Source organism: Lepidothrix coronata, unplaced genomic scaffold (genome assembly GCF_001604755.1).
Source record: "Lepidothrix coronata isolate B3197 unplaced genomic scaffold, Lepidothrix_coronata-1.0 Scaffold66, whole genome shotgun sequence".
NCBI lineage: Eukaryota > Metazoa > Chordata > Aves > Passeriformes > Pipridae > Lepidothrix > Lepidothrix coronata.
In genome coordinates, this window is record NW_016690246.1 from 2,649,916 (window position 1) to 2,666,121 (window position 16,206).

Sequence of the window (16,206 nt, forward strand, 5' to 3'; positions counted from 1 at the left end):
CTGATACAACCAGGATACCATCGGCCTTCTTAGCCACCTGGGCACGCTGCTGGCTCATATTCAGCTGGGTGTTGACCAGCACAGCCAGATCCTTTTCCTCTGGGCCACTTTCCAACCACTCTGCCCCAAACCTGTAGCTCTGTAGGTTGTTGTGACCTAAGAGCAGAATCAGCACTTCACCTTGTTTATCAATCACAATTGGCCTTGGCCCATCGATCCAGCCTTTCCAGAACCCTCTGTAGAGCCTTCCTACCGTCCAGCAGATCAACACTCCTGCTCAACTTGGGCCTCATCTGCAAACTGACTGAGGGTGCCCTCAAGCCCCTCATCCAGCTCATTGATAAAGACATTAAACAGAATTGGCCCCAGTACTGAGTACTGGGGTGACCAGCCCCAGGATGTAACTCCATTCACCAGCACTCCCTGGGCCTGGCCATCCAGCCAGTTTTTTACCCAGTGAACAGTGCACCCATCCAAGCCTTGAGCAGCCAGTTTCTCCAGAAGAATACTGTGGGAAATGGTGTACTTACATTTAGATGAAGTTGGTTACTCCACTGACCAATTACTTTGTATTCTGTACTCTTGTTGGTGATTTGATACTGAAAAATATCATAGCGCCCAGGAGCATCTCCATTTTCATTGAAGACTACAGGTGTTCCAGCACTCCCTGAAAAAAATTAAAAAACAATTAGGACAAATACCTTTAGAGCAATTAAAAAAAAATATGTTACAGGAAAAATAATAATTAGAGATTGACCAGGTTCTTCATAGTGCAAATCTAGTATGATAATAAATTAAAAAAAATCATAAAGAGAAAATGTTTATTATTATCAGCATCAAAAATCTACCCTATCTATGATTCCATGAAAATAATTTTAAAATATGATCTTTTGCAATATTTTTTTCCGGTTGAAAGACTGGATTTTTGTGTGTGTGTGTGTATTACAGAACATTAGGAAATTCTGAGATAAAACAGAAGTGCAGAAATTCCTTTTGACATGCAGAAAGGCATATTTGCACTTTAGCATGTGTATACATGTAGTAGGCACAAAATAGCAATCTTGTAACAAACTACACTAAAAATTTCCGTGTTAAGTACGAAAATAAAATTAACATCATCAGTTTAGGAGCCAACACTCATAAAAGACCTTGAGATGCAAGTGTTTAAACTGGGTCACAGTAATGTGGTAAGTTTCTAGCACTGACCACCTGTGCAAAAGTGTTTTATCAAAATGAATTAAGGACAGCAACTATGCTTGTTTCTCTCTCCTCTATACATGACACTGTCTGACAGAAAGGGACATTACTGAAGCTGTCAAAAGTTATAAAAAAGCTCTCTGTTCTTAGTTCGATCAATGAAACATTCAAAGACTGAAAAAACATATCTACCTTGGCAACCAGGCCAGCTAAATTAGAACATATTTTGATGAATTCCCTCAAGGTGATATCAAGGATCTGCACTCCTATAGATATTTTCTAAAACTACACAATGTCATTTTCACCCATTCCTCAAATTCATAAATATAGGTGAATCATATTTATAGTTTAGGTCCAATAAAGAAAAACTCAAGTATGTTAAAGTTCTATTTCAGTGACTGGAGATTAAATCTTTACCGAGGGAAAAACCCAAATCACCAAAAAATGCACTCCACAATGTTTTCATATTTCCCCACGGAAACAACCATGAAAGGATTATCCAGTTAATAGTAAATTGCTACAGTATAACACATGCTAATGTAGCATCTAGAGGCACTGAGTCTACTGTGAGTGATTTCCAGAGAATGCAAAAAAGGAAAAGCTCAGAATTCTAGGTACATATCAAGTAGAAGCTAGCTAGTAGAAGTGGGAACAGCATTCTACACACACCAGAATTTCAGCATAAGTACTTCTTGTATGTCTGTCTGTCTCTCTCTCTCTGTTCTCTTGTTTTGTATAGCAGCTTTCATATAAAACCAATATCCAGTGAAATAAAAAGTGTTTTGAGAGTGACAAGTGGTGCATTAAATGTGGTGCCAATTTCACAGTTCTGCCAGCAAAAGTCTGGCTGCAAAAATTCGACATGAGCATTCATGGAAGAAGAGTATCAAAAAATTATGTGTGATAAAGACTTAAGACCCTATGAAGAGAGAAGAGACTCAACAGAAGATTTTGGAAAGTTCTTCATGCTATGTTCCCAATTCTTTGACAGAATGAAGGGCAAGAAAAATGCCGGTCTACAATCTTCCAAGCAATGAAATTATGGCAGTTATGGAGGTAACCTTCAAAATATTACTCTTGAGTAATGATGGAATTAATTTTTCCACTCAGCAGCCTTTAAAGAGCTCATGGAAAGAACTGTTAATTTTACAAATGGATAGGAAATGTCCTTTGTATCAGTTAAGACCAATGGGAACTTAAAACATTATTATGCTCAGCAATAACAGTGTGATCTGTTTTCAGAAACATCATCTTTTTTGGGGTTTAGTTTGGGTTGGGTTGTGGTTTTTTAATACAAAAACATAGTTAATAACTTATTTTGATATCTGTTTCTGAAGTCTCTCCTTGCTAAGTAAAGGACATATTTACTTACTGTAGATATAACCTGGTACTGAAACAAATTCACCCTCCTCGTTCCCAGTTTACAGCCAGCAGCATTAAACAGCTCTGCATCTCTGGCTGTTAAATTAGCAAAACATTTCTGAAGCGATGTATCTGTGACCTCAGCTGTTTATGGGCCTTTCAAAATGCAGGTTAAACTAACGAGAAATGTTATTTAGCAAAGAAAAAAAAATGTAAAATGCATGAGGTTTTTTATTCAGAATCAAGGATGTAATGGACCCTTTTGAATTTTCAATGCCTTACACAGATATCAAGGGGTACCCTTTCTGATGAACTGTTTTATGACAGGTCCTTTGTGCATTGGACTTGAAAATTCACATTCTTCTGAAGAAATCTTTGAACATGTACCTTGATGTTCATTCTTAAGATGCTGCTCGGCAGCCACCTTATCCTGCACGTGCCTACTTTGTCAAGATATATTTCACATGATTCTAAAACATCTTCGCTCCTACTGCAAACTGCAATATTAGTTCCCTGTGAGGTTACAGCATGCACTTGCCCAGATGCCTTCTGGTGAAGTTGTTCTCTTTACATTTCAGGAAGTGGAAAAGAAGTGGATTGACTTGAAAATCACAAGTTCATGTGCAGTAGTTGCCAACTGCATATAAAAGTGATTAATCTATAAAGGTTCTTAAATTAAGAACAGTGGTGAGCCTTATTTAAAAAAAATATTATATTAAATTAAATAAACACCCTGGGATTTTTCTTCTTCTATGAAAATCTCTAAAAAATTTATTTATTGTGGAGAACTGCTACTTCAGTGCTTTGACAAAAAAGCGGAGAAAAGTGCAGAAAAGTGCTTCTGCTGATAAGTCTCACAACTGCCATTTACAGAATATTCCAACTCTAGTGGAGCCGATTTAAGTATGAAGTTTGATAAAAATCTTTTATTTCATCAGATTTGGATGGATATTAATTTCTTTTTTATAACTGAAATTAAAATTACTTTAGCTGATTCTTCATCCTTTGAGCTGTCCCACATAGGCTACTTTATCTGTTACGAATCTAATGAAATAAGCATGGATTCAAGGGTATGTTTAGGTGAATGGAAGTCAAGTAGTTTATTGTACACTATAATACAGTTAATATTGTGCATCAAAAACTTCAGAACACACCATCTGCTAGAATTTGGCTTTACTAAAAGACTCCTCAGATTTATATTATTTCATTATTTCATACAATTATTTTCAAATACTAGAATTAGGGGTTCAGATTTTTTTTTTAATGATAATTTCATTTTAATTAGTTGTTAAAAGGAAAAAGTACTATGGAGCTGTACATGAAATAATTGTTCTCAGGAAGTAGAAAGAGGGAGAATAACGAATTTGAACTTTCAGTACCAAGAGTTCCCAGAGAAGAAGAATATATTTGTAAAATTAAACAAGAAATTTATCACTGATAAACATTTCAATGAGACAAATTAAGTAGAAGGTTGAAATGGAATAAATGGGAAGAGTAAATACAAGCTGTTATAACATTTAGTGCTTGAAAAAATACCCACAGAAAACTATAAACAACTAATCAGAACTAAGAAAAGTTAATTTGTCATTGTCAGGCTGTCAGACAGAAGAAGAATACACACTGAATCATGCTATGTAAGGTTTGTGATAAATGAAGCTGTTATCTTCTCAATCTCCACACAGCTCACATTTTCAAACAATGAGCAATGTGGTTAGTAAAATAATAAACAATGATTGTCTTACACCTATTCAAACTCTGAAAAGACTGTTCTTCACGCTTACCCTACATGTTTCAGTTCAAAATTAGGACCATAAAACAGGATTTCATCCAGTTGCTGTAAACACAGGCCCTTACTGACATTTTAAATATCATAAGATACTGGAGACATCCACGCAGATATGCAGAACATGCATATGACAGAGAATCTGTGCCTTTTGAAGGCAGCAGCTGGAGGCCAGATGGATGCCCTGGAGTATCTTAAATGGCATTCCATGCCCACATTTAGGCAATTTATCTTACCACAGGGCAGATTCTAGCTGTTCATGTACGAATGAAACAGAATGAAAGAGAAACTAAGTGCTACAAGAAATGAATTATATACAGATTTGGGGCATATGTAATGTAAATTATGGTGGTACTCCCTACAAGGCTGTCATGGTTTGAGATAGCCCCAAAAATCTAATTCCCTAGTTCTAGCCCCCTTCCCCATCTCAACCTAATGTGGGATGGGTTTTCCAGACAAAACACACCAGACTCCAAAGCAGGGAGAGGGAATATATTACAATGACTATACAAATAAATATTATAATACATTATACACACGATCACGATATCTCTACCATGACATATAGTATTTACAATGATCAGATCTCTTCTCCTCTCCAAATAAAAGTCCATGAGGGAAAAAAGGACAGATCCCTTCCAGTCTTTAAGCAGCAGCATCTTCTAAGGCAGCAGTCTGTCTTCTTCACATGCACGCAGCAGCTGATAGCTGGATTTCTGCCAGCACTCACGAGGGAGGTATCCAAGCTCCCTCAGCCCCATTGCCTCCAACCGAGGGGTCTTCCGTGGGCTTCGTAACCCCAGACAAGGTCGTTTCACCACGTCATATCACGAGACACGGGGGGTCTTCGTGACGGTCTGGTATCTCCAGGAGATTCAAGCTCCTTGCAGGGCCTCTGTGCCCTGTTCTCAGGCTGCCACCATGGCAGCAGTGGGAGGGGGGGAGCCAAGGTCACCCCCTCTGCATTCCATCTGGCCATCCTGGTCCAGCTCCGGGACGTCTTTGAGCTTCTTAGCTCCTCTCTCTCCAGTGCTGCTGTACTCCAAGGCTCCTCTCACATAGGAGTCCATCTACTCCTCCTTTCTCGGAGGTCTCAAAGGAGTTTGGGGGTGTGGTATCAGTTCTTACCCCCCAAGAACTCTGTCTCTCAGCTGCTGGCTCTCTTTTTCCCGGCTCTCCTTCCAGGAGTGCTCTCTGCGGTGCTGCATGTCTTTGTTGCTTCGTCTTATCTCTTCTGCCCCTGTGCCACCGTTTCTCTGGTCAGTGCTGGCTGCTGCTCTGTGCCCATGGAGAAAACATCTCCCGGCATAACTACAGGCATCTAGCCCAGCTTTATGTTGTTCCAGGTCCCCGCAGGCCCCTGCTGGGGGCTGGGGGCCAAAACCCCGCTGAGGGGCTCCGAGCACCTTCCTCGTGGCTCTACAACACGGCCACCTCTCTTCAACAACAACCAAACTATAACTCATCTATTCTGGTGCTTGTGATATGTTTACATTTTTGCAGGAGTGCCCATTGGGCAAAACTTCAAAACTTCCAGGGGTTTCCACCCCTTGGGGTCTACCACTTTTCTTAGCCTCTGGGGGAAAAACAAGGTTCAAACCACCACAAAGGCTTATAAAGAAAGTAAAAAATTTGGTATTAAAGAAACCTGATATAAATCAATTCCAGGTCAGGCAGTAAAACTTTATATTATTGAAGGTGCTGGACAAGAACTTTAGCTGTGATTCTGTGGTGAAGGGTATAATTTATTTGAAGTCTTGATCTTCAGCACAGTGAATAATTAAAATTGTGTATTTCTGTGAAAGGAACAGTTTGTTCCACCTTTGTATGGGAACATCAGTTAGGGCAGGTACCACAAGCAAGTGGTATTTAAAATAATAAATAACAAGTAGTGCTTTTTTCCTTACAGAATGTGTTAGAACTTCTTGCCACAGCAAGCACAGAGACACAATGTCTCATAAAACTTACCATAAAATGAATAAAATTCAGATATGAGACTCACTGGATATTAAAAGCAGTGATCTAGATGCAAACTCTGATTCATACAGTCCTTCAGCAAGAATATATAGGAGAAAAATTCATTTACATTTTCCTCATTCCCTACATTCTCTCTCCCAGCATCTTCTATTGGCCCTTCTCAGTAAATGTACTACAGTGGTGATTCATTTTCTTCTTATCCTCTAGCAAATAATACTTGCCCCAGAATATAAAAGAACAGAACTCTAGCTCCTCTCCCTACAGCACCTTGAGTCTACTATCAGACAATACGTATACCTGCAATACAACTCCTTTAAAATTGGTAGACACCAGTCCTGCTATGGTGACTTAGTATTGGGAACATAGTTTTATATCTCTCAGTGTGGGCTCATCCCCGTTCTTCTCTGCTCAGCAGGGCTATGCTTCTACCTTCACCTCTCCTCCTAGAGGTGGGGCATTGTGAATGACTTTCCCTACTCCACTGCTAAAAACAGGAAGGGTAGAAGATGTAGATGAGCTACTTCACACATAGGCGCCACAGCTACATTAGAACCAAAGCCTTGTCAGAAACCACCATCAGTCCCAGGAAAAGAATGTGACAAAGGAGGTTCTGATGGGGAAGAAAGTCTTAAGGGACAGAAAATGAGCCCCTTTGCCCCTCCCTTGCCATCTTATCTTTGTTCCTTTCACCTCTGGAAAATGGACAGTTCTGTCCACGTGTGACATAGTAGTAGGGAGAGGGTTTTGAGGAGTAGAGAGGAGACAGAGAGTGCAAAAAAACCTTTGCTGTTCCCTACACGTAGCCATAAAAGCTCAATGCCGCTATCATATTTGAAAGAATCCAGACTCTTTTTATTCTGTACTCAGAAAATCTGTAGAGACAGGTTTCATCCTAAAATCTATGGCATACATTGCATTCCAGAGAAGACTGATCCAGTTCTGCAGCTGAAGAATACAGCAAGTCAAAAAAAGCTAACAGGCTCAGGGAATGGACATTGTATACAATGGGGACAGATAACTCAATGCCCTAAAAATCAACACATGGTATAAAATTCAACCAAAAGATAAATACTACTCTAGAAACGTCTTAAAATAGTAGCAAGGTGATATGACATTATCTAGTACCATCTAACAGCTTATACTGGAAGTACAAGCTGTATAAGAGTATAAGACTATAAGAAGGTAGTTATGTTTTGGGGGTAACAACTATAAAAGTGTGTGAATAGATGCATAAAATTTTGTTTGCGTGGTATTATAGACTGGATAGTATCAAATGTTCTTGGTTATGATTTCTATGATAAAAAAAAAAAAAAGCTTACACATATGCTGGGAAGTAAGTGGGAGTGAAAGTGCAAAGAATCTTTTCCATAAAAATAACTGCAAGTAATTTGTTTTAGTATTGCCAGATTGAATACACTTTAAGTAGACACAGATTTCTCTATTGAATCATGGTCACCTGAAGACCCCAGAAACACAATGACACAATACACGCATAGATTAAAAGAGTCTTCATATCATTTATTCCCATTCTCATGATCCTTCAGGCAAAAAACCTCTTCCAAGAAGCTGTAGCTATATAGTGCCATTCGAAGAGATCAGAAGAGATTGGGGGCATCCAAGATCTTCTGCAGCTTTTAGTTATCTAAAACTATAATTAATATGTTTAAGAAGCAGAGAACAATTCCGTTCTGACCATAAACATGGCCATCAGTTTATCTGAGGGTATATATGGGCACATCAAGACATATTTGAGAACTATATGGCGTGAAGAGGTTGGGTGAACCCTGCCTGTTCATCTGTCATCAGCAGTAGCCAGTCTCCAATGCCTCATGAGATACTGAGGACCATAGTTACTCTATTTTTTCTATTTTTCCTGCTTCAGGGCACAATTTGGTAAGGTGGGAAGGGTGTTGTGGTGCTTCCCCCATCCTCTTTTTTTTTTTGGGGGGGGTGGATGGGAATTTCATTTTGTTAGTCCCAGAAAGATGTGCTTATTTCAGCACAGCTGACTTCTGTAACATTTTGTTGTCACATTTCAGGTAAGAGCCTATCAAGCTGACAATTGGTAGAGTGTCTTTCAGATGATAGCAGATGATACCAGACTTTTCTCATCAGCTTTTTCTAATTTCAAGGTAGAGATGGGTTTACAGCTGTTCCGCTTCGGACCCCAGTTTGAGCATTTACTTCAATCCAGGATGAAAACATGCCAAGCAAACACATACACACCTCTGTGAACTTCAGAAATCAAAAGTGCTTCAGATAAAGAAACAACCTTAGTGAATATTAGTAACTCACAAGTGTCTGTACAGTCTCAGAATGAAAGATTTCTTTCCTTTCTACTGCAGAACAATACTGGTACTGAACCATGTGAGAGAAAGATGTGAAACTCAGTGAAAGCTCTGCCCAAGAGGTGGTCGGGCTCATACAAGGAAGACAATCAGATATCCACACAGTACTACAGGAATCAGTACAGACTCTGATGTGCAGGAACTAGTTAAACTGCAAGGGATGTCTGCAGAAAAAGGGTGTATCTGAAGAGCCATCTATATTTCCAGGTGCTGTTGGACAGAAGTTTTTGAGAGTTTGTTCAGCTTCTCAAGCAACTCTTCTGTACTAATAGATTCCTGAGGCCAATGGAAGGCCATTAAAAGTGCTTCGGCTCAGATGATAACGGCCTGGGGAGCAAGGCAGCATCCTAGTGAGTAAGGTAACAACCATCTTCAGAGCAATTGTTAAAATGGAATCAAAATGGGAAAGGGGGTAAATGGTCCTGCTAATAGGTGTCATCCCCAGTATGAGGATTGCTGTGCCAACTCCAGCGGAGCTTTTATTTGTGATTCTACTCCTCTGTCTCCAGGCTCTTCTCTTGGAAATCCTAGACCATGGTCACAGTTCTCAGATAGCAAAACGCGATCCATCATGCTAATACTGATATGTAATGACTGTGGTATTTCTTGTCTGAGCTTTCATTATTTTTCCAGAAATGATATATTGCTAGAATAAAAATGAACAGAAAACAAACAAACAAAACCATTGTTCCGTAATCATAATTTAAATAATGGATTGCAGAGAGAATGAAGGAATTAAACAATATCCTATCTAAGGCTTATACAAAGTGTAGTTAGTTTACAAAAAAAAACCCACCAAAACCCCAACACTCAACGTACAAACCCACAGCCAAAAGCAATTAGCTATGAGAGTGTTCTGAAAGCACATACATAATTTAAGATTTCTCAACAAGACACATCTGCGTCCCTAACGCTGTCTCATTGGGATTGTCATTATGTAACAGACATTAGTCCATTAACATTTAGTTAACAGACACCTGAAACATAAATGCCATTTTTTCTCTGTAAGAAGATACTAAGCTCCACATAGTATTTTCCTTCGTATGCAGTTTATTATGACTGATGTATTCTCAGTTACCCATGAGGCTAGTTCATCTTACTGAACAAGGTCCTATTTGACATTAAGCTATTTGTTGTTTTTCCCTGAGTGCAATAAGCTGTTTGATAGTTAAAAGAATTAAGCAGGTTAAAAGTATATCAGGGCATTTCCTAATCAGTTGGAAGGGATCAAAACCAACCTTCCTTCCAGTACTTCACCTGAGGCTTACACTCTGATATTTAGAGAGGACTAAGCTCCAAAGTGGAACTGTTAAATATCCATAACCCATTTTGAAGCTAGATTTCTTTTGTACAGTCTACGTTGAAAATGAACTAACTCACACAGCCATGCACACATACATACAGAGTTTCAGGTCATGCTTCAATTACCATAAAAAATTTGGAGAGAGGCATCGAGCAGAAACATCACTGTCTGAATCTCAGCTTTTCCAAAGTATCCAAGGTAAGGTTATTTCAGGCTCATGACCTTGTCATGTTTTATTCTCTAATGTTTCTAGAATGCAAAACCATCTAATAGAATTCACAATAAATACTACGTTATTCATTAGAGTACTACCTTGTGCCAGAAAGAGGGGCAAGACTACAAAGTGGTTACCAAGAAGTCTGATGTGCTAAAGCAAGGAAAAAAAGTCCTTCAGTCCTGCATAGCAATAATTAATATATTGGAGTCAAAGGATAAGTAATTTATAGGTTTTTACTAGCTTGTTTCTTTGTAATTACGACAGCCATTAGCAAGCAACTGGTGTCCAGTGAAAATTTACTCTGTTGCTATGCTTATTTTAAGATAATTGTAGAGCTATTAGTCTCCAAACACATAAAACTATATTAATACTATAAAACATTTAAGAAGTAATTTTAGTCTACAGTGTTTTACAAGCAGTTTACAGGTCACAGTCTTACTGAGTAACTTACTTAAATTTGGAAGTAATTTAAGACATCTGTAGCCTATATACTCCCATTCTTCCCACTTTTAAAGACCCTACTTTAGAGATCATACTTTCAGGAGGTCATTCCATGGAATCTTTCAGTATAAACTTTTCAGAAACTTATATGCCAATGTTTATACTAGTTTTATATCTTTATGGTTGTTGTGAAGGAGTATAACTGAATTTTTTTCCCCTGACTCTTGCCTAGGATACAAGTTTATCCACCTGTTTACATGGATCATGTTAGAAGCTGTCAGTAATTACTGGAGCAGTAATTTACTTTTATTGAAGAAAAACAAATCTTTTTGAGAAGTACAACATATTTTCTGAACAGCTAATCTCTCCATCCGAGGAGACTGGTGATGAGTGCATTTCATTAACACATTTTTACAGGTACAGTTCTGTATTAATGTTAGTGAACACAGGCCATATTGTTAATGCAGTAAAGAGTCAGGTTGTATGTTTAAATCTTGTCTACTGCTATGAGAAATTCACATTCCAAAAAGTAGAAATACTAACCACTATCATTTTTAGTATTACTGAAATTTTAAGGCTAATCTCAAAAAACTTCATTTTGGAGCCCAGATACCAGGTTCATGTAACGTGAAAGAATCTCTTTAGCTTCCTTTAAACAGTTCTGAATTCTCAGGGCCATGGAGAGAAGCTTTCGTATGCAGTCAAACTTCTAGTCAAAAAAGCAGATGGTGCAAAAGAAATGCTCCAAGAATATATTTAATCTTAGAATTTTAAGGCTTCTTCGGGGGCCTTATTCAAGACATTATAACATTAGACATCCCTCAAATCTTGGCATTATCTTCCCTATATAACTAAAGTATATAATGATTGAAAGGCATATACTAGTTACTTAAATTGGGTTTGCAGCTAATTTGCATTGAGGAAAAAACACACAAGTTTTAAAAAAAATCAAAAATGCAAGAGAGATATTTTATAGATGTGTTTGGCTCAAAATTTCTAAAATAAATCTTTCTAGTTTATCACTGTACAGTCAGAGTCACATAAAAACATACATTCACCTTTTCTTTCTCTTGCCACAGTTATCAAGGCTTTTAAGATTTAATATGCTGGTTTGGTTTAATGTCCTAAAAGAGATATTATTTGAAAACAAAATAGACACCGTTCTTCTCTCAAATTGTACTCAACAGTTTTAATAGTAATGATACTGTCCTGCTTGTCACAAATGGGTTGTTTTGTCTGATTTAAATGTCAATGGTCCTATGGAAAACTCATGGAGTGCAGGGACCTGTTGAATTGTCAAGAGATGAAGTCACATACTTTGAGCTGGCAAAAGGTGTGCCTGACAAGAGGGTTGAACCCAGCATACTAGGTTGAAAAAGAGACTCACACGCCAACAGAAGGAAAAAAAAGAAAACAAACACACAAACAAACAAACAAACAAAAAAGATCATCTTGCTCCTGGTGCTACTATTCAGAATATCCAAAAATAAGCTTTTAGGACTGACTTGAAAATGTTATTTGGTTTGCCAAATCCATCTGGTTATGCCCAGGTGTCCATAATCTAAGATCATGGCATTTAAAAATAATTTATACTTTGAAGTTTGGTACCTAGATTCAGTGCAGTTATTGGAACTCATATAGCCATAGTTTACCTCAGGTATTTAATGTAAACAGAGTCTTCCCAGCTGTCTGAAGCCTTGTGAAGTCTCTAATAATAGCCACAGAAAACAGTATTGTGTGCTTACTTATCATCATGCACAAGTTCAATTTTTTAAATGTCAGTAAATCTAGTGTTTTCGCTGATAACTATGATGCAATATGAAGATTTAACTACTACTATTAAGTATTTCAAAAACCACATAAAGCCCCTAATTTCCCAATTTTAGCTCTACCTGCTTAAAATAAACTAATCATTCTTGCAGGCAGTTGGAGGAAATGCTCTCATTTGTTATTGCAGTAGGTATGTGCAAGATACCTGGTAGACATAAAATGGAAAAGGTCTTATATAGATTCTCATTTCCTTTAGCAATGTCCCTGTAAGAAAGTTGGATTTCTGTACCCTGTAAGAGTAAAAATCAATATTTGCCCCTGCAACCTTTAGAGCAGAACAAATCACTTAAAAAAAAAAAAAGTAATTTTTTGGTCCAAATTTTAGTGTTATTTAAAAGATTATAAAAGCAAAGGATGATAATGGGCATTTCTGCTTACTATGACCTGAGCAAGCACAATGGGACACAGCCTGTGCTAATTATTACAACTTGCACAAGCTTTAGTCACAGTTACATCTATGTATCTATAGATAATGTTAAGTCCAAAATGATAAAGATTTAGGATTTGATGATCTCATTGTGTGAACTGCAGCTAACACTATACATGACCAGTATTTGAAATTTTTAATCTCATTGAATGGTTTCATAAAAAGATGATTTACCAACTAGGTCCCTCCCAAATCCTTACAAAAACAAGACTCTGGATGCTGATCTTACAGAAACTGCCAAAGAGTTACAAAAGCTGCTTCAAGGAAGGATTCTATCCCAGAGAAACAATACTGTGTTATTACCACAGCCTGCCAGATTTCAGCTGCTTTCTCTTACAGTAAAAACTCCATCAATTCAGTCCACGGAAATATTGCTGCTTTCCATTCCCATATCACAAACCCTTGGAACAATGGCTTTACCACCCATCAAAATTCCAATAAAATAAGAAAAACAAAACCACGAATTTTATTCATGAAAATATTACAAAGCCTTTTCAGATTCTTGAACTATTCTATCTCTGCAGTTATCTGAAGTCCTTTCTTTTAAGGACAAGTTGACATATGAAGTATGTAGTTGCAATCTTAGTAAGTTAAATAAAAAAAGTAATACACATAAAATCCTTTTTTCTAGAAAGTCATCAGGTCTTTTTGCTGTTTCTACAGTCCAATAAGTCTTAGGTCATATTTGTAGCTGATTGTTCCAACACATCTAGGCAGGAAAGACTGCAGGAAGGTATCCCTGAGCTTCTTCAGAGGAGCCAAAACATCCACATATTTTAGCGCATTGTACCTGAGCAGCACAATGTCCACAACCAGCACAGCTTCATTAGTACCATGTTGGGTCAGGTTCAGCCAGCCCCATGTCCCAGCACTGTATTCTCATCTGCATTCTGACATCTGAAAGCATCATACGCAGTTCTGCAGGATTTAGAGGTTTTTCTTGCAATCACTGTGAATTCTCCAGGTGTCCAGGTGCCAAACTGAGAATTTTCACCTCTCTTGCAGTCAGAATATATGCATTCAGGAACCAAGGTTCAGACAGAGTGGTCTCACCTGATGATTATGCAAGATTGTCTCTCATACCTGTCAGATAACATTTCACATTTTGCCTTCTATTGTTCTTTTCCACTTTCTTTCTCACTGTGGCATTTTTGTTTGAATATAAAATCCTGTTCTGGTCATTATATTCCTTTCTTGCTCTGCTTTAATTTCTTGTCACTTTTTTCTTTAGGATGGCTCTCTATCAGAACAAAATCAAGTAATGGAGGAGAGTTCAGCTTCATAAAGGGTTCTTGAATAAATACAGGTAATCACCAAAATCATGAGTTGCTTTCTTGAGAAACATTCTCCAGAAATCCATCCATCTAAACCAATTTCCACCAGCTGACAATCTGATGGATTCATTTAAATGAAAAAAATGGTGTTTTACTGAGCAAAGCAAAGATAATAATTTGTGATAGATCATTCATGACCCAAAAATCTGTCCAGAAAGCAGTTGATTCACAGTATCATATTTATAACCTGTGTCCAGATGTTAAAATACTAAAGCAAAGTTAAAAATAAATAACCCAAACCAACCTACCAACCAAAAAAACAAACAAACAAATAAACCAAAAACCAAACACCTCTCCTATTTTGCAAAAAGTAACTTACAAATGCCAAGTCATTGAGATTTTCTTTACAGATATAATCCAACATATTAAAAAGGCTTCAGACTTTTTATACAGGCTCCCTACAGCTTCAATAAGCTCTATAAAAGAAGAGCCTATTTTGCTTCAGTCAAGCTATTCATGGAAGCTAAAATCCACCTGTACACCATCTGCTCTAGGATTGAGAATGCGAAGTAATGAAGAACATTTAGAAGAGCGGGGCAATGATTCAAAACACCACAAAGAGAGCATCACAGTATCCATCTAGGTCTGTAATGATCATTTCCTAATACAGAGACCTAAATCTAGTCAGTGATGCATGGTAATATATGAAAACACAGTGTTTAACATCTGCAGCAACACATCTCACCTGTGATATGCTGCAGCTATTAGACTCCCAAGTCCTATAAAATTAATCACATTCTGCTTATTTAAATATTCCCCCAGTGCTCATATAGAGTATTTCTTCTGGGTCAAAAACATAAGTAAGGAATTTTTGCAATTTGCTTCTGCTGAACAAATTTCACTCTTTGTCTGTAAATTGTCATGTAATGTACATGTTAAGGTACAAAATTAAATGATCTTTTTTAGAATTGCTTTATATCACGGTGAGAAAACAATCTTTAGCAATGTATTTTAACTTTAAAGCTCTTTGAGTCTAATAGCACAATAGAAATAATGTAACCAAATTTGAACTTAGGACATGTCATTACTAAATTCAAATTTTCTAATATTTCTTGTATTTCTTTAAAAAAAATCCTGTAGTAAATATTTTTAAAGATAAATAAATACCTATCAAATGACTCTTCATATCAGAATTTAGAAATAGATTTAAACATAGATTTATTTTTATTTAAATAACCATCAATGAAAAATCTTTTTCAATGAAGTGTGGCTTTTCACTGAAAATTTTCAATTTTTTTTCAGTAAAATTCTAAGAAGCTTTTGAATTAAAAAAAAAAAAGGGTTTTATTAAGATAACTTCAATTAATATAAAACTATGCATATTTAAAGAAAAAGAAATTGAGTTAAAACTGGATGTACTGCATTAAAAAAAAACAAACACAAAACCAAAAACAAAACAAAAGAAATACACCCAACCAAACAAAAAAAACCACAAAGAGTGCTAACTTTTCCATTCTACAACAGTAAGATACTTCGTTGTAAGGTTTTATTCACAATAGAGTAGAATTGTTAAAAACCTCAGAAAAAAAGCAAACAAACCATGTCCTTACATGCTTGAGATTTCTGGCACTGTGCAAAAGTTTGAGCTAACCTTGGAATAAGCAGAATAAACTGTAAGCTTTTTTGAACTACATACATCATCTAAACCTTCAGCAATTTACTTATTATCAATTTTAACACTTTTTTGTACCAATTTTTACTAATTTTTGCAAATTAGGCAATTTGCGTAAAATTTTATCAGACGTTAGTGCACATTGGTTTTCAGAGGCATGAAACTCCATTTATCTGGCCTCCTAATTGCACCCAAGGAATGCATAATTGAACTGTGAAAGCTGTTTGTTATAACCTAATACATTAACCCACTTCATATTAAGTATGTCACATGTATCATATCTCTGCAAGAAGTAAAAAGAAATGAAGGAATTTTAACTCTCCTCGTGTTCTGCAGTATAAGAGAAGTGACTCAAACAAATCCTTTTTCACCTTA

At 37.0% G+C, this 16,206-nt stretch overlaps 1 protein-coding gene across 5 annotated transcripts in view; it reads right to left on the bottom strand.

Annotated features, from left to right (window-relative positions):
• GRM8 (glutamate metabotropic receptor 8) overlaps window positions 1-16,206 on the bottom strand; it is a 335,277-nt gene that overhangs the window by 70,332 nt on the left and 248,739 nt on the right. For all 5 annotated transcript variants that reach the window (XM_017818222.1, XM_017818227.1, XM_017818225.1 and 2 more), the window contains one exon: window positions 531-667. In XM_017818222.1, coding sequence (XP_017673711.1) covers window positions 531-667 — 137 coding nt within the window. The remainder of the gene's footprint in view (window positions 1-530; window positions 668-16,206) is intronic.